Source organism: Trachemys scripta, chromosome 15 (assembly GCF_013100865.1).
Source record: "Trachemys scripta elegans isolate TJP31775 chromosome 15, CAS_Tse_1.0, whole genome shotgun sequence".
NCBI classification, from domain to species: domain Eukaryota; kingdom Metazoa; phylum Chordata; order Testudines; family Emydidae; genus Trachemys; species Trachemys scripta.
Window position 1 is genome coordinate 5,323,886 of NC_048312.1, and position 18,604 is coordinate 5,342,489.

At 39.0% G+C, this 18,604-nt stretch overlaps 1 protein-coding gene across 2 annotated transcripts in view; it reads left to right on the forward strand.

The window, feature by feature from the left end:
- Positions 1 to 17,598, forward strand: part of NAA25 (N-alpha-acetyltransferase 25, NatB auxiliary subunit) — a 46,773-nt gene extending 29,175 nt beyond the window's left edge. For both annotated transcript variants that reach the window (XM_034790990.1, XM_034790988.1), the window contains exons 16-24: positions 2,620 to 2,771; positions 3,736 to 3,861; positions 4,187 to 4,430; positions 4,645 to 4,768; positions 5,156 to 5,221; positions 8,850 to 8,947; positions 9,464 to 9,574; positions 10,647 to 10,793; positions 14,345 to 17,598. In XM_034790990.1, the coding sequence (XP_034646881.1) occupies positions 2,620 to 2,771; positions 3,736 to 3,861; positions 4,187 to 4,430; positions 4,645 to 4,768; positions 5,156 to 5,221; positions 8,850 to 8,947; positions 9,464 to 9,574; positions 10,647 to 10,793; positions 14,345 to 14,467 (1,191 nt within the window). In that variant the 3' untranslated portion in view covers positions 14,468 to 17,598. The remainder of the gene's footprint in view (positions 1 to 2,619; positions 2,772 to 3,735; positions 3,862 to 4,186; positions 4,431 to 4,644; positions 4,769 to 5,155; positions 5,222 to 8,849; positions 8,948 to 9,463; positions 9,575 to 10,646; positions 10,794 to 14,344) is intronic.
- The last annotated feature ends 1,006 nt before the right edge of the window (positions 17,599 to 18,604 follow it).

Consider the following 18,604-nt stretch of genomic DNA (forward strand, 5'->3'; position numbering starts at 1 on the left):
GTTATTCTGATCAGTATGACTTATAAAAATGCTCGGGATGGAGAAGATTCAGTTGCCCTTTTCAGTAGCTCAGGGCACATATCCATATAAAGATCTATTGAATCGCATTCCATGTGGTATTGGGACACTCTTGGCAGGAGGCACGCTATTCAGAATCTGGTGTGTCAGTTCAGTTTTCAGAATTCGTGGAATACTTCTTACCTGGATTAATGTATTGGTTTACTCGCGTCTCAAAGAATTGGAATCAAAGTGGAAAAAGATGCATTTGGAGTATCCACTTCTTCCTACTATTAGTCTGAAGACACAGTTTTGAAGACCTACACATGTCATTTTTCTTCTCATGGATACAGCATTCCAGACAAGTCATTAAAGGCGGCTGACTAATAGCGTCCTTGATTTCTGAAAGACAAGCATTGATTTACTCTATCGTCTGACCTGAGGAGTTTTAGATTTGTTTAATGGAAACGACACTACTGTAAGCATTACCAGCTTGCCTGTAGTATTTATCTTTAAATCCTGTCTGTTTTGCAAATTGCAAGAGACAGAGGTTCATTTCCAGAGTTTTGTTTGAATAGGACGATGTCATGTCAACAATGGAAAAATAGGGCTTCTAATAGAGGTCGCACCTCAACTGTCATTAGTTCAAAATCTGCCTGCAGTTTTCATTCCCTCCTGCTGTTCAGTTAGGGGGTTGCCTCTTCATTCTACTAACAGTTCTGACGTCAGCTTCCCGGATCCCCTTCTAGTTCCACAGCAACATCTAACTGCAATGTTAAAGGAGGACTGTTCTTTAAAAGTTACCTTTTTAGCTGGGTTAAGATACTGCCGGATGCTTGTTCCTTACTTTTTAGATTCTTGTTTAGAAGGCTTGAAATTTCACCAAAACATGTGTCTTCACCATACTGTCCAAATACAGAACACACTAAACATGCCCTGTAGTGTTTTGTTCTTCGGACTTTGCCTGAAACAGTACATTTGGGGTTTTAAATTGAGTGATCTCACATAAAAGTGCAGTTGTTCTTAGTGAACAGTACTGATCATCTTAAACTAATGCATTTTTCAGCTTGCTTGCTGAATGTATGCCCCATGGTAAGGTGAATTAAACCCCTGACAAGGTGACCAACATTAAGGAATCCTGTGGGGTGCACTGTTCGACAGTCTTGAATATTCCTGTTCTGAGAGAGACCAGGAGGAAAAGAGGCAGTATTTCTGTACTTGACCAAAACTAAAAAGGCAACTTCATCCTTTTCAAGAGAGTCCTTCTTTAAATCTGCAGAATCACAAGTAATCTCTTTAATTTTCTTGTGTCCGTCCGTCTTTAATTTCTCCAGATACTGCAGGCAAACAGAGCACCGAGGTGTCCCATGGGGATTTAAAAGCCGCGTCGATGCAGTTGAATTAGCGCCCATGGCGCAATCCCGCAGCCTGAAATGAATTCTGCAAGGCTGTTTATCAGAGGGTATGTTGTTGAATATTGGCATATTTTTCATATTATGCAAATAACCAAATTGCTTGGTAAAAAGACAGGGAGAGAACTGGCTAAACGGACATTCCCTGTTTTTGGCAAACATACGGTGACATTTGGCTGTGTTAAGTACAGTTTCTCAAACTCTTCAGACCAGGTTCAATCCGTTGGTGTAGCATATTATAGACACACACTGGTGACTTGATCCGGTGTATGTCAGGTGTGAGTTCATCCCATAATCTTTCATTTGTGGTTTTCGTTCTGATTTTCCAGAATTTCTCATTGATAGAGTAATTCTGGTAAAGTATCTATCTTGTCTTGGTGCATGAATTGCTTCCTATGTCTTTATATTTTGATATTTACATCAAAATAAGTGCTCGTTTTGGGCTCCCTACTCATAGATCTCTTCATGGGGAACACTTGGATGGGCCTGAAATCTTGGTTTAAAGTTTTTATTGTTGCATTTCGTTGGAGAGGGGAGGCAAACTAATGCATGGATTCTGATGTTTCCTTTGGGATTTAGATTGTATTGAGATGTAATGTGTACACGCCGCATGGTGTTATCCTGTGATGCTGTATTCAAAACCTAATAAAAATGAGAAGCAAAAGTGTAGCATGAGTAATTTTTTAAACCTATGTGAAAGTAACACACAATGGTACATGCCCAAGTCAGACGCAGGAAAATCTGGGGTAGATTTATTTTGGTTATAATGGATTTTCTCAAAGAAATGGTTGCATTTTGTTCGAGATGCCCCCACTTTCTATAGCATGCATAACAAGATCTCAAGAAAAGAGGACGCTTCCACAATTCAAAAAAAGTTGCCTTTCAGTTTTAGGGGTGGCACCAACTTGAGGTTTCTTAGTGTTGGCTCATTTATTTAATAAAGAAATTGGGAGCTTGCTAGACACACTATCCCCAGGGTACAGTCTGCTTTTGCTAAAGGAAAGCAGCGAAGCTTATACCACTATCTGTGTCTGGGAGGCTTGGGCAAGCAGAACTGCACATTTCTCCCAGGTGATAAGTGCTTGCTAGACTCTACACCTTCAGATTCATGGCAGTCACAAATTTGATTTGGCTATAACCCTGTTAAGACTCTAGTTGTTTTTACTTTATCATGGCAACTAATACAGAGATGATGTGTGTTCCTTCCTAGACCTCAGAATATATTATTCAAGCCTACAAGTATGGTGCATTTGAGAAGATCCCAGAATTCATTGCTTTTAGGAACAGGCTGAATGCCTCACTTCACTTTGCACAAGTCCGCACTGAACGGATGTTGTTAGACCTCTTACTTGAAGCAAATATGTAAGTATGGCAGAGACAAAAGTAAAGTAACTCAAACAGTAAACCAGGCAGGGGTTCTGCAAGGGAAGGGCAGCCTTTCCTGAACGGGTGCTTCTTGTCTACCTGGTACAGGTCATCAGAGTGGCTTTCCTGGTAAGCCTTAGGCCTGGTCTACACTAGAAAATTAGGCTGGCTTAACTGCATCACTCAGGTGTGTGAAAAATCCACACCCTTGAGCTGCATAGTTAAGCCAATCTAAGTCCTTGCATAGGCAGGGCTAGGTGGACAGAAGAATTCTTCCATTAACCTAGCTACCGCTTCTCGGGGAGGTGGGTTGCACTATAGTTGTGTTGCTGCAGCATTATAAGTGTAGACAAGCCCTTAGTTTCCCCATCTGTAAAATGTGTTCTACTACTACCCTGTTTCCCCGAAAATAAGGCCTACTTACAGTTTTGCCTCTCGTTGTAATATAAGGCATCCCCCCGATAATAAGACCTCCCCGATAATAAGGCATCCACCGATAATAAGGCATTTTTCATTTCTGAAAAATAAGACATCCCCTGAAAATAAGACCTAGCGCATCTTTGGGAGCAAAAATTAATATAAGACACTGTCTTATTTTCGGGGAAACAGGGTAGGGTACCTCAGAGGGATGTTGGGAGGTTTAACGTTTGAGGTGCTCTGATGGAATGTGCTATTGAAGTACAACACAGACTCATTTATTATAATAAAAACTTTATCCAATACTTCTAATCCCTCCAATAACATTTACTACCTTCAGTACAAGCTTTAGTTAATCCATGTTAGTTGCTAGTTTGCTGTCCCCACCAGCGTTAAAGAGATAACGCTAGTAGGTAGGTTTGACTTTTATATATGGTAGCTAACAGTTATGTGCTCTGTAGAGAATATAGACTATATCAGTGGGTTGGGCTTTCACCTCAACTATTAAACATTTGGTTTAACGATACTAATATTTATGTACTAGATCAACCAGTTTAGAAGAAAGTATAAAGTCCATGAGTCTGAGTCCAGAGGAAGATGATATTCCATGGAAAGATTTGCATGACAACAGAGACCTAACGGTCTTATTTAACTGGGATCCAAAAGACAGGTGAGTACAAAGGCCTGCAGGGGTCAGTCTTTCAGAAATGTGTTTTAGAGAGAAAATCATTTCAAGGTAAATTCCAAGTGTCACTTAAATATTTTCTAGGCTGGCTAACTGTGCACATTTAACAAGAGCATCATTTACAATTTCTAACAATGCTCTCATCTTACTTATTAACATTAATACCGTTCCCTGAATTTCCAGTCATTCCCACCTTTCCACATGGGATTCCAAAGCTTTGCACCAGAGTAGGATAAAGGATGTTCATGGAAGCTTGCTACTGTTATGAATATAAAACATTTGTCTAAAAACCTTTGGTGCCTTTCTATAGGGACATTTCTGAGGAGCATAGGAAACTGTCATTGGAGGAAGAAACCATCTGGTTGCAAATCCGATCTTTAACTTTAAGGCTAGTAAGCGGACTCCCAACTCTTAGTCATACTGTTCACCCAAAGAACTCTGAAAAGACTGCTGAGAATGGTGTCTCATCCAAAATTGATACAATACGGTCTCTGCTTCAACAACTGGAAACGGCAGTGGATTCAGGGAAGCAGTTTCTTGAGCAGAAAATTCAGGTACCTGTTAAGGAAAAGTGATCCTAGAATCTTTAATGCCCATGAATGCAAGCACAGCAACTCAGTGCATCTTGTAACATTCTGCAGGCTGCAAAATTCACTTAACTGATCCTGAGTTTGTAGCTTTTGAAATCTGAGATGTGCCAAAGAACAACACTGTTTTCTGTTTAAGGAAAAGCTGCAACATCTTTCTTTTTCTTTCCTTCTTGCCTAGTATCCTGTCCTTGGCCCTCCTCCTACCCGAATGGCTGGCTTCTTCAGTAATGGCAGCTGTCAGTGCCAGACTAGCTTGTTTTATCTTGTTAGTGATATTTATGAACTAGATACCAATGGCTTAGGTAAGTGTTTGGGTTGCAGGGAGGTTAAACCAATTTGTGAGGGGTGTTGCATGGGGTGTAGGTGTATCTATACAGTTTCAAAATGGCTTTGCATTTAGTTAATAAATTATATTAATGAGTTGGAAACAAATTGATAAACCAACCATGTGTAGATTATTTGAGTGACACTTTAGGTTATGAAGAAAATCACAGCTTTATTTAATCTTATGTGCTTATGTGTTTAAGTCTTCCTGAATTTTCTTACAATTATATTAATGTACCAGTCATTCACACTTGAAGCATTCCATACAGTGCATATTTTTGTGGGTTTTTTTTAATTGTTTTGCATTTTGAAGCAGAAAAAACACTATTTAAAAAAGATTTATTTGTAACGTTTTTTTATTTCAGAAGATTCAACAGAAATCCAAGAGAGGATAGGGAATAGTTTTAAATCTTTACTAGAACAATTAACAGGTAAGTAATAGTTTGGGAATAAACATTTATAGCCAAGGTGACATTCAAACAGTGATTTTAAAATTTAAAATGACTCACTTAGGCTTTTTGATAATGTCATCCTTAAACTGCTGGAGGCTGAGAATGGTATTATGTCCTATTGTTTCACTGCCATTCCCTCCCTCCCCCCCCCCCCCCCCCCCCCCCCCAAAAAAAAAAAAAAAAAAAGAGTTGTGGTTTTATACCAGTCACACACTGGAATTCTAGTTTGTTGGTTGTGGTGGTATAAGAATAATCCAAATGATTTATCTGCTGCTTAGAAATATTCTTTCCCCATTCCAGACATTAAGGTAGTTTTGAAGCGAAATGTCAGTCATTACCGATCTAGATTGCATTTTTAAGCACAGAATGGTTTTGTTATACTACCCAGCACCCTGTACAGCAGCAAAGCCAAATGCTCTGGCACTTCTGTGTGTGTGGTTATAATCTAACATTTGTTTAAAGGGGAAGAGAAAACCCTAAAAGGATTTTAATGAAATTTGTCAATTTGTAATGGCCAAAAGTTTTCAGATTCTAGGACTGGAAGGGACCTCGAGAGGTCATCGAGTCCAGTCCCCTGCCCACATGGCAGGACCAAATACTGTCTAGACCATCCCTGATAGTCATTTATCTAACCTACTCTTAAATATCTCCAGAGATGGAGATTCCACAACCTCTCTAGGCAATTTATTCCAGTGTTTAACCACCCTGACAGTTAGGAACTTTTTCCTAATGTCCAACCTAGACCTCCCTTGCTGCAGTTTAAGCCCTTAGAGGCTAAGGTGAACAAGTTTTCTCCCTCCTCCTTATGACACCCTTTTAGATACCTGAAAACTGCTATCATGTTCCCTCTCAGTCTTCTCTTTTCCAAACTAAACAAACCCAATTCTTTCAGCCTTCCTTCATAGGTCATGTTCTCAAGACCTTTAATCATTCTTGTTGCTCTTCTCTGGACCCTTTCCAATTTCTCCACATCCTTCTTGAAATGCGGTGCCCAGAACTGGACACAATACTCCAGCTGAGGCCTAACCAGAGCAGAGTAGAGCGGAAGGATGACTTCTCGTGTCTTGCTCACAACACACCTGTTAATACATCCCAGAATCACGTTTGCTTTTTTGCAACAGCATAACACTGTTGACTCATATTTAGCTTGTGGTCCACTATAACCCCTAGATCCCTTTCTGCCGTACTCCTTCCTAGACAGTCTCTTCCCATTCTGTATGTGTGAAACTGATTTTTTTCTTCCTAAGTGGAGCACTTTGCATTTGTCTTTGTTAAACTTCATCCTGTTTAACTCGGACCATTTCTCCAATTTGTCCAGATCATTTTGAATTATGACCCTGTCCTCCAAAGCAGTTGCAATTCCTCCCGGTTTGGTATCATCTGCAAACTTAATAAGCGTACTTTCTATGCCAATATCTAAGTCGTTAATGAAGATTTTGACAACAGACCCCTGCAGAACCCCACTCGTTATGCCTTTCCAGCAGGATTGGGAACCATTAATAACAACTTTCTGAGTACGGTTATCCAGCCAGTTATGTACCCACCTTATAGTAGCCCCATCTAAATTGTATTTACCTAGTTTATCGATAAGAATATCATGCAAGACCGTATCAAATGCCTTACTAAAGTCTAGGTATACCACATCCACCGCTTCTCCCTTATCCACAAGACTCGTTATCCTATCAAAGAAAGCTATCAGATTGGTTTGACATGATTTGTTATTTACAAATCCATGCTGGCTGTTCCCTATCACCTTACCACCTTCCAAGAGTTTGCAGATGATTTCCTTAATTACTTGCTCCATTATCTTCCCTGGCACAGAAGTTAAACTAACTGGTCTGTAGTTTCGTGGGTTGTTTTTATTTCCCTTTTTATAGATGGGCACTATATTTGCCCTTTTCCAGTCTTCTGGAATCTCTCCCGTCTCCCATGATTTTCCAAAGATAATAGCTAGAGGCTCAGATACCTCCTCTATTAGCTCCTTGAGTATTCTAGGATGCATTTCATCAGGCCCTGGTGACTTGCAGGCATCTAACTTTTCTAAGTGATTTTTAACTTGTTCTTTTTTTATTTTATCTGCTAAACCTACCCCCTTCCATTAGCATTCACTATGTTAGGCATTCCTTCAGACTTCTCAGTGAAGACCAAAACAAAGAAGTCATTAAGCATCTCTGCCATTTCCAAGTTTCCTGTTACTGTTTCTCCCTCTTCACTAAGCAGTGGGCCTACCCTGTCTTTAGTCTTCCTCTTGCTTCTAATGTATTGATAAAAAGTCTTCTTGTTTCCCTTTATTCCTGTAGCTAGTTTGAGCTCATTTTGTGCCTTTGCCTTTCTAATCTTGCCCCTGCATTCCTGTGTTGTTTGCCTATATTCATCCTTTGTAATCTGTCCTAGTTTCCATTTTTTATATGACTCCTTTTTATTTTTTAGATCATGCAAGATCTCGTGGTTAAGTCAAGGTGGTCTTTTGCCACATTTTCTATCTTTCCTAGCCAGCGGAATAGCTTGCTTTTGGGCCCTTAATAGTGTCCCTTTGAAAAACGGCCAACTCTCCTCAGTTGTTTTTCCCCTCAGTCTTGATTCCCATGGGACCTTACCTATCAGCTCTCTGAGCTTACCAGACGTATGATTCGTTACCAACGTATGATTGCTGCCTGGTACTGTGTGAAATGGGTTAGAACGGAATCTAGTTCCAAGCATACAGGGGTCTGTATATCTCACAAACCACCACCAAGGCACTAACTGGCAACCTTGTTGGCAGCCCTAGCAGAGGGAGCAAGGAGTGAATGAACCTTCCCTTCAGGTCAAGGTTAAGGCATTCTGGTGAGATGCGGTTGGAAAGTTGGTACTGCCTCTGCTGTATCAGGTTTGTGCATAACAGGGAGCTGTGTTCCCCAGGTCTGTCAGTCCAGCACCCTTCACAAGCACTAATCCTGTAACTGAGTAAAAGCACTTAGCAAGTTTAAAGGTAAACTTCTGTATATAAAGAGAACTGCCTGCATGATAAAAGGAAAAACACCAAGCCACCAGAATATCAGTAAGTGGAAGAGAGCTGGATTTATCTCACTGACGTTAGTGAGAATGCTGTGAAAATGCAGTAAGATTCTTAATCAGTCAGAAAAGGACAGTCATGTAAAACTGGCCTTTTACTGTTCGTAACCTTCCTTATATTCTCCTTCATCTCCACCTGTAGCTATCTTTCTTCCTGTAAGCAGACCGCCTGGGTTTTGATTTAAACCAGTTTATTATTAAAAACCTGCAGGTGAACCTGATTGCTGGTAAATGTTGGGTTATCTGACTTCCTACTCCATTTCTGGCTGTACCGATGTGAAAGGTGCACGTAATTACAAATGCACAAGACAATAGAAAAAAATTGCATATCAAGTTTTTGACAAAGGCTTTGCATTACAGATTCATTCAGAAATGATTTTAAAACTGTATCCACTCTAGAAGTAGTCTTTAGTTAACTGTATCCTGTCATACACTAGTTTGAAATCAGTCTTTTTATAGCTTCATGTAGTATATTAAGATATGTACCACATCAAAAATATGTAAGCCTCTGTGTTGATCCTTATTCTGAACATAAGAATTGTCTTCCTTTTTTCAGACTTGTTCAATAAATGTAAAAGTGACTTGATGGAAGTCAGAGATGGCATCTTGAAAACTCATCCTAACATTTTAGAAAACTTAGTCTTCTTTGTTGAGGTAAGCATTTTGGAAATTCCTGCTGTTCTCATTTAATTGTTCTATTTTACAACAATCCAATTACAAGATGAAATCTGTATCTGCTTTCTTCTGAGTTCTGCCTTGTGGCTCCCTGAACCCTGCCTCTTCACATTGAGCTTTATACAGATAATCATGATGAAGATGCAAAAATAAAACCTGACTTCCAGACTTGGAATTAAGTCAGGAGAATGTGTAGATTCCTAAAGTTTTGTTTCTTGAAGGGGCCTGGTGTAATTTTTGGGAAATGAGATGCAGATGAAGATAATGGTAAAATATTTTAGAATTGACTGTGCTCAGGACTTTAGCATAATAAATAAAGTGCACAGATCCCAATTTTTTATGGACAACTATGAAAACCATCTCTCCATTCCGTTTATATCCCAATTACTGTATTTTAAGTCTTTAATAAAGGACGTAATTTTGAACTTAAAAATGGCTCCAGTAGTATTAATTCTATTTGTACCATACTTGTACATCTGTTTTTCTTCCTTTCAGACAATGTCCATCACCCTATGGGTGTCAAGTTACTGTGATAGTGTCCTGCGACCCTTCAAATCAAGCTTACAGAAAAAGAAAAAGAAAAAAAAAGAAACCAGTGTAGTTATGGTAGGCAATTCAATGGAGACGTGGGTTCTAATCTTATGATGCTTCCCTAAAGGGAGTGGGTGCAATTTTCAAAAGCACCGAAGTCCTACTTTCAAAAGTGACTAAGAGCTTAACCTCCTTTAAGGAGCTCTCCTAAGCCACTTTTGAAAGTGGGACTTGTAAGTCGCTTATGTGCTTTTGAAAATTAATGGGAAAATGCAACATTATGGAATATATCATAACCAACACTGCTGAGTATATGCATTAGCCTGTTGGATAGAGTTAGTATGATTTCTATTTTGTATATAACCATCTTAAGTCCAAGGTTGATGTGGTTTCCAACCTGTTCCCACAAAAAAAGTTTTTCAAGATAAAGGCTTCTAAAATGAGGATGCTCTCAAGTTACATAATATTTTTCATCTTCAGAGGGGTTTTTTGTTTGTTTGTTTTACAAATGTTAACTACTCAATGAAATGTAATTTTGAACAGTGCTAGTTGGGAATTTTTCAATGATTTTCTTTTTCGTTGGAAAATGCCAGTTGGTCTAAACTGAAACCTGTCATGGAAACAGATCTGTTTCGATGAAACTTTCATCAAGAATGTTTCTTAGATTCAGGCTGGAATCCGGCTGAGCAGCGATTTGACCCTGGCTTCCCACATCCCAGGGGCATGTCCCACCCATTGGGCAATAGAGTCAGACTCTCTCTGACCTAGTGAATGTTTAATTATTTATACCAAATGGAACAGCTCCAACAGGAGTGATTGAGCTACTGACTGGCTCTATAGCCTGGTGGTTAGGGCATCTAGGCCCAAACCCAAGTCTCCCAGGTACATGCCTTAACTACTGGGCTTATAGAGTCAGTTTCATTACATGGCATAATCAAAACAAAATTCGAAGAGCTCAGTTTTTCACAAAATGGAAATGCTTGCCAGCCAGCCAGCACTACTTTTTAAGCTATATTTGAATAGCACATTTGTGGTTTTGGACACAAATGAATCATTTTATTTTAGAATAGTAACTACAGTGTCATATACAAAAATATTTAAAATGGGTGGAAAAGTGTTTTAATATCACTTCTGACTGTTTCCGTAGCCTCCTGTATTTACCAGTTTTTTGGATTATGTTACTGAGCTACAGACGTTAACTTCCAATGTTATAGACCATATCAAAGGGCTCGAAATCATTCTGACTGCACTTAAACTTGAAGAACTGTCCATAGATGACACTTTCCTTTCACAGGTAAGAAACTACCTTATTTTATGTGATTTCTTTTAAAAACAAAAAAATTAGCCAAGAGATATTCTCTAGGTTTACTTCACCTTTTTCTTTAAATGGTACCTATTGAAAAAGCTTTATAACCACTGATGTGACTGACTCAGTTGTTTGCTATTAGCTAAAAAGAATAGTGTCACAGTTGATTGAAACTGACCCAGAGTGGTAGAGTTCTAGTTCTAAAGTTCCTACCATGTGGAGTCCAGCATAGTAACTATCCCTAAACTGATCATTTCTTGCTTATTTCCACAAATTGATTAATTTAAAAAATGTTACTGGAACCTGAGAATTGTAAACCTATGTATCTATTTTTTTTTTAAGTGAGTTGAGTATGTGAACAACAAAATGCTGTGTGTGACGTTAATTTGTTGCCATGAAAATGAATGTTCTTATTTTCAGTCTAGAAAGACATGACAACATCAAATAATAAAGGCCAGCACAGTTGTGACAGGAAATCCTTTTGGTTCAATTATTTCTGACTAATAAAAGTTGCCAGGGAAACTACTGAATCCATATGAAAGAAAATGGCTCTCCCTTCTAACTCTTAGCAGTTTAGAGGGGATCAAGGACAGGAATCTATAGGTGCCAGACACGTCAGGCACAATACGTGTTAAGATGTATATGAAAATTATTCCCAGTGAAGAGAGCTTTTTGAAGCAGTGAATGCTGCTCTAATTAAATGAGGGAGAAGATGCCCTGAAGGACCAAGATATTATGACACCAGGAAATAAGCACATTATCCTCCAACAGGACGTACTCACTGTCCACTTGTTAAATCTGTCCTTCAATGAAATAATGGCCTGCCTCTCTTCAGCGCCTCAAAATATCATTGATGCTGAGTGGTGGAGGATCGAGTTCAGATGTACAGATCTGATTTAGCAAATCACGCACAGAACTAGCCATTTTTTTATATTTAAATGTGTTCTGAGAGTCTTTTCTAAAGTGCAAGACTCAAAAGAAGATTGGTGTTCTTGCCTCATCTTAGGTTATGAAAGTTGGCCACAAGTTGCAAGTCATAGCATAATTCAAGTGAGGTGGGTTTTTTGAGAACCATGATTTTGTGCTATTGCCAAATAAGAATGAGTATAAGAATTGCTCTCTGTTGGGAAATTATGCTCTCCTCACCTAAAATATCTGGGGGCTGTTAAAATTTTTAATTATAAGAATTGTATGAACTGATATAAACATGTTTCCAATGGGACTGATGAGAAAAACCCAACTCTGTAGAACAATGCTGTGTAGCTGCTCAAAACACTGAATGGGCAGTGTCTGTAGCCACAAAACTCTCATTGACTCTGGAAAATAGATGCATAACACAGTTATAGAATCAGATCTGTGGGGCTGTTGTTTTCAGACAAACTGTTATCAGCTTGTCTATCCCTCCATAACTTTACATTCTTTTAGGAGCTTTACAGACTAACGTGAAAACAAGATTCCCTGTATTGTAACTATGGGGTTTATTTAAAAGATACATCCTGCCACTTAAAAATCACACTTCTGGGCTTGCGTTCAAGTTTGCTTTTACAGTCATCTGAGGTCTGACTTGTAACTGAAAGATTAGAAAAATAAATTGTATTTTTCATTGTTGACCGTATGCATTTGATTGCAGTTTGTGTACAATTTCCCCATTTCTGTTGGTCTTTCTTCTCTACTGTTGCTGTGTGAAATTTAATATCTTAAATATGAAAATTTCGCTGTACATTTACAAAAACTGGTAGGGGCAAATGAAACTCCTTAGATTTCTTTTTTCTTTATTCACTAGACTTCAGATTGTCCTATCCCTTTACATTTTCTTTGAAGTGTTTTCTAGAATTGCCTTAGCACTTCAAACCTTATTGTTTTTCTGGTTCTTTAATGATCTAGGAGTGGCACAAGTAAACTTTCTGCTAACTCATTCAGTCAGCAGATTCTACACATTTCCTTTATGTTCTGCCAAACATTGAAAGAATTTAGAAATCAGAAATGCAAAGGCCTAAAGAAAACATAAGTTTCATATGTATTGATTTTTCTGGTACCCTGAAGAATGCATTGGCTGGGAGTTTTGTGGGGTTTTCCTACCTGCATACTATGTTTGTTATGCTATTCATTATTTATACTTTACTGGGAGAGGGTCAAACAGTGTGCATAAGCTGTATAACGTTACTTGGGGCCAGAGTTTCAAAGGGGTGGGTGGGTGGGTGTACGCATGCACGCCAGAGAATTGTGAATGCACGCAATTGCTGGTGCTTTTGAAAAGGTCATTGAAGTTTGTGTCAGCTGAATCAGACAAGAATTTGCTCTTTATGGAACATAACTAGTGATGCACTAGCTGAGATGTAGCAACAACCCTTTAAATATGCACAAATATCATTGTACTCGGCATAGGAAAGTCAGTGTCCGTCTCATATTTTACCTTGGGGAATAATGCCAAGGAATGTTGTTCATAGGTGGGAATTGAAGCTCTGAGAAGACAAAACTGCTCTCTGCCATTTAACTCATGCATGTTTGAAGAATTTGGAAAATAGGGGTTGTGAGGGTGTCTAGAATAGTAGACACTAATGGTGCGTCTACACTGCACGCTTCTTTCGGCAGCGTATGGAGTGCGTACGTGGCATGGATATAAATAGCAGTGTAGCTGGTGAGGCACAGCTTAGGCAAGTAAAGACATTCCTGAAGGGTGTGGGTATGTATGAGCCTACACAGCTCTCTACTTGGCCTTCCCATCTACACTGCTATTTTTTGCAGTGTATTATCCCACTGCCTTCCTGCAGCTGGAGCCTTTCCCCTCCACAGGAAAAGACTCCAGTACTGGGAAGGCAATAGAGACAGAGTCTCATTGCTGGAGCCTTTCCCCTCAGCAAGAAAAGACTCTGGGAGGGAGATTTCCCTCCTGCCAGAGTCTTTCCTCACTTCAGGGAAAGGCTCTGGCAGTGTGGAGCTGCTGAAGCCTTTTTCCGCTGCCAGAGTCTATCCCTGACATGTGTAACTACACACTACAGCATGGACACAGCTTGCTTTTCACTGCAGTATCTAGCTACACATGCCCTACACGCCACCACCAGTGGAGTATTTTGTAGACGTAGCCTTAGTCTTATGAAAACTTTGATTTCAGCAATTTGTTTTGTATTTAAGAGGCTTCCTACTTAATACATTATTTCTGGATTAAAATGTCTGTCTTGCAACTGACTTGGGGTTAAGGGAAGCCAGCTTTTGGCATTAAATTAATTATACAAGGATGTTTCCTGCAAGTGCCAAGAAATTTTGATGTGCTAATAATCCTGTGATAGGTAAAATTAACATTAAGTTTAAAAAAAAATGACTGCTTGTGGGGTTTTTATTCTGGATTGACGAGCTTTCCGATCTTTTTAATAAATTCAAACTATTACTACAACCCCCTTATGATGTATTGAGACTTCAAACTGGACTTTTTTCACCATTTCAATATTTGCAAAGAGGATGTGGGGAATTTTACAGAGGAATTTAAAATACAAAATGGTCTTTAGCCTGCAGGTGAATGACTGTGTTTTCTTGATTTGCAGGAAGAAAAAAAGTTTACAAAGACTGTGCAAGGAAAGGTCCAGAGCAGTTACCAGCACTCAATTCAGGAAATTGGGGAGCTGCTGAAAAAGAGACTTGATACCATAAAAAAACTAAAGATTTAAGAAATGCACCCCAGGCATAAAGACTTCACAACAGAGTGACACCATAATCCCAGGCAGAAGCAACATCCAACATACCATCACTTTAATCCAGAACTTCCTCATAAATGCATGAAGGACTTTAATCATAAATATTTTTTTTAGGTATTAAAGATATATTCAGCTGATTAAATTATTGTACATAAACCAGAAGCAGGGACCCTCCATCAGGGTTTGACCACTTTTTATACATGTTCATAAGCATATTGCAACAGGAAAAATTGAATTTTCTTCCCTTTTGGTCTCCAGAGACAACTGGAGATAATCTTTAGAAGCAGCAATAGAAATCCAGTCTAAAGCATATATCTCAAAGGAGTTGTATTTTCATCTACCATACAGTGTTTATAGGTTTTATATGGTCCTTGCCTTAGAAAAGCAGAAATTGTAGATTCCCACATTCAACCTTGGAGCATATTGTGTGGCCTCTTCCACTGAAGCAGGTTAGTTCTGGAGCTGTCTATTCTATTGACAAGCCAGGTGGCCCTGCTGAAAAAAAGAATTGATATCATGTGGGTCCAGCAGAGAAAGATGACATTATATTGGAAGCACATCTTTTATTTAGGCATATACTGCCTTCCGGTGATGCTCATCATTAACTGAAGAGGGTCAGAGTAAGTCATGCTTAGCACCGATGCAGTTTCCTCTAAGATTGAACCCCAGCGATTGTTGGAGGAAGGGAGTGGTGTTAGTTTACATACAGATTGTTTCTAGTGGAAAGGTGGTTCAAAAAATTACAAGCCTGATCACTGTTTCAGCAAAAAGCTGGAAGCAATGTACATAATATCTGCAGTGAAGTCTGACACCACTGACTCTGATCTCGTGTCAGTTTCCCGTAAAACAGTAATCATTGTGACTTTAAAAGGGGCTTGAAATTTTAAGACTAAGTACTTAAATAATTTGTAATGGAATTGAGTCCTGTCAACTTTCTATGGCTGTAAGTTGGCAGAAGTAATTTTTGCTTCCAGTGTGGTATGAGACTGAGAATGTTACTCTTTTGTTTGTAACTGTTTCCTTTTGCAACTGATCTTTTATGATTATCCAAGTATAGACACATTAGTAATTCTGTTAGAGAAATGTAATTGCATCATCTGATCCCATAAAATCTGCATTTCTGCTATTTTAATTTAAAGAGTAATACAGACACACTATAAAACAAATAGGCACAAATACGAACATGTTGCACCTAGGATGTGAGGGACACTTGAGACTCTTACAGATTTCTTATCTTCTAATTAAAGAAAAGCAAGTATAATCTGAAATCTATATTTAAAGTTTTAAGAGAGCTGACAATCCTAGTGTTGTTATCTCTTCTGAATACATTTTGTTAGAAACGCTAGAATGTTGATGAGAGTATTTTTTTAAAAGCCCTGTGTAAAATTTCAAGTTGCTGCTCTTGCTGGATTTAGTTTTACTTTGCCCCTTCCTAAAAGAGAGAGAGGACTTCCTACAAGGTGTTTAAATTGTGATGGATGTGCTTATGATGTAGATGCAGTGTCTGGTAAGTGCTTTGGGCCGGGGGAAATCAATACCAAAATGTATTAACTCTGTTTTATAGTGAAACATCTTTCCTGAGCAAACTATCGTATATGTTTGTATGGAAATACTTTTGGAAAGACAAGTGTGCTATTTACATTAAAACAAGACTCATGACTGAAGTTGATCATTTGAAATGCATAGTTTAAGTGAAAGCAGTCCCATCACGAAGATTGCACAGTGGCACTGAGGTGAAGTCTGCACTAGGCTTTTGGGCTAAAATAGTCACACCTTGCAAACACCAGTAGGACTGGCTAGTGTAGACAGGGCTCCAGGCAAACACTGACACTTTTAAGTACCAGGTTGCAGAGAGCTCTGAACAAGACCAGACAGTGCAGTAGTCTATGCTGGAGCTCCTGTCCATCGTTGCTACTACCAGCGGAGCTGAACAGTAGAAAAGTTTAGTGAAGTAAGTTTAGACTACAAGCCTTAAAGCCTTGTGTACGCGAGAAAGCAGAACTTGCTAAACATGTTTTTCAGCATCAGTTCCCTTTGAACAAGATTGAAACCAGTGGGTTATACATCTGGCTGTGTTAATTTTAGTCAGCTGGATTGAGTTCTGAGAGTGGGTGGAACCAAGCATCAGTCATGCTTTCAGAAATGGCATTGAACATGCTTGTGTTCAGTCTGCACTAGCATTTAAACCTTGCTCAATACCAGTTCAGGAGGAATGTTCCGTTTTTCCCAGGGTACAGCTGTTTTCCCATTTCCACTTGCAGCCACCGAATTGACCCTAAGCCTAATGTCAAACAGTATGATTCTTTTGTTACACAGTAGATGTTTCTATACTAATTCTCTAGCATGAAAATCAGATGCTCTTAAAACTCCAGGGTTTCTCTATAAAAGAGGCAACTAGATGGGTATGCAGAAATGGTTAACTAATTACTGAGCCTTTGGGAATCTTCTCAATCCTTATAAATTGTGTACAGTTAAATATATATTTCTTACTAAAGTAAAGAGCATTTTCCCCCTCCAGCACATACACCTTCACTGGGATTTGATAGGAAATCCAGGGTATAACCCATTGCTGCTGTTATCCTTTTTGTGGTTAACTGAACCGTGTGTTTAGAAAGCTACCAAGACTACTGTTTACAGACTGAAAATTATTGCTTTTATACTACTGGGATCATGAGCCAAGATCCTTCTACAGATTTCCTCCTCAACCGATTTCTTTGCTTTAAATCATTTGTCTGATGTGGATAAAGGGGAAGAATTCTCCATCTGCCTTTCTCTGCATAAAGAAAAATTTGCAATGCCTCCCTGTATTGCCCATTGTTTTTGTGTCTTTTTAGCAGTTTTAACTGTTCAAAAATTGCATTTATATTTTGCAATCATTATGTTAAATCGTGATTTATTTTAACCTTCATTAATATCAAAGGGTTCTTTTGTTACATCTGCAGCCTTATCTGAACTTTCTCTTCCTGATTATTTGTTGTAATTTATGACTGTGGAAGTTATGTATGCTTCAGCCTTCTACGGAATTAAGTGACACAACCACAAGCAATCTGCTTTAAACTGGATGGGTTTATAATTTATATAAAAGTCAGTTTCGTTATAAATTAGTTTTGCTGCCTTTCATTTTCTGTCTGGATCTTTGGAAATAGTTGAAGTCCTTCTCTTCACCGTTTTGCTTTATAATGCTAATCTCCCATCAAACTCCGAGCCAGATGCTCCCTTTATTGCATGAAGGGGAGTAAAAGTTGCCTGAAAACAGAACAGTGGGGAAGGAAAACAAGCTTTGGGCAAAATAAGGGAATGGTTTGCTGGCAGGAGTGGAATTGGGAAGCAGATGTTCTGTGGCATGTTCATATGGCAGTGTGTTGAAGAAACTTCCATTGTCAGTTTATGCATCATTCGCACCCCTCCCAAGATTTTTAAAGACAAATAAAGGAAGAGTAGGAACTTGCAGTATCGTTTGGATGCAGCCAGTGGAATTATGATAGAGTAGCCCTGGCAGTCAGCAATATGTGGCATCTGGGAGTCGGTATCACTGCCCCTCTTTTGGCTGGCACTACCCTGTCCACTCCAGATCCCAATACACTGATAGAAGCAAAATGTCCTTGTTTCCTCAAGCCATGTCTTGTGCTGCTTTCTCTCTTTCCTTACAGAGATCTGACCCTGGCACACTCAAAACTTAATCTTGAGTTTACTATCTCCGTTTACTCTCTTAAATGTTATGTGAACATAGTGATGTTGAAAGTTGCCAGACTCTTGTTACTGTACCAGCAGCAGCATGACCAGTTTCCCCTAAACCCCATGCCTCTGGATGCAAGTCAACCCTGATGTGGAGGGGGATCAGGTATGGTTAATTAGTTACTATCCTCTGGTGAACCATTTGCTCTGCTAAAAGGACATATTTGAGGTGACAGTTACGCTTGTTAAACTTTTCTCCTCACTCATGTTTATAAATGTACCACGTGAAACGGAAACCCGTTTAACAGAAATTTCTGCACATTAATTCCTTGCTGACCTGCTGCCACTTCTTTTTGTTTTAAATGCTACAGTATTTGTGGATAAGAACACAGAAATCCATTAACAATATGCTTCCCTTTATCTCCCCCCCCCCCC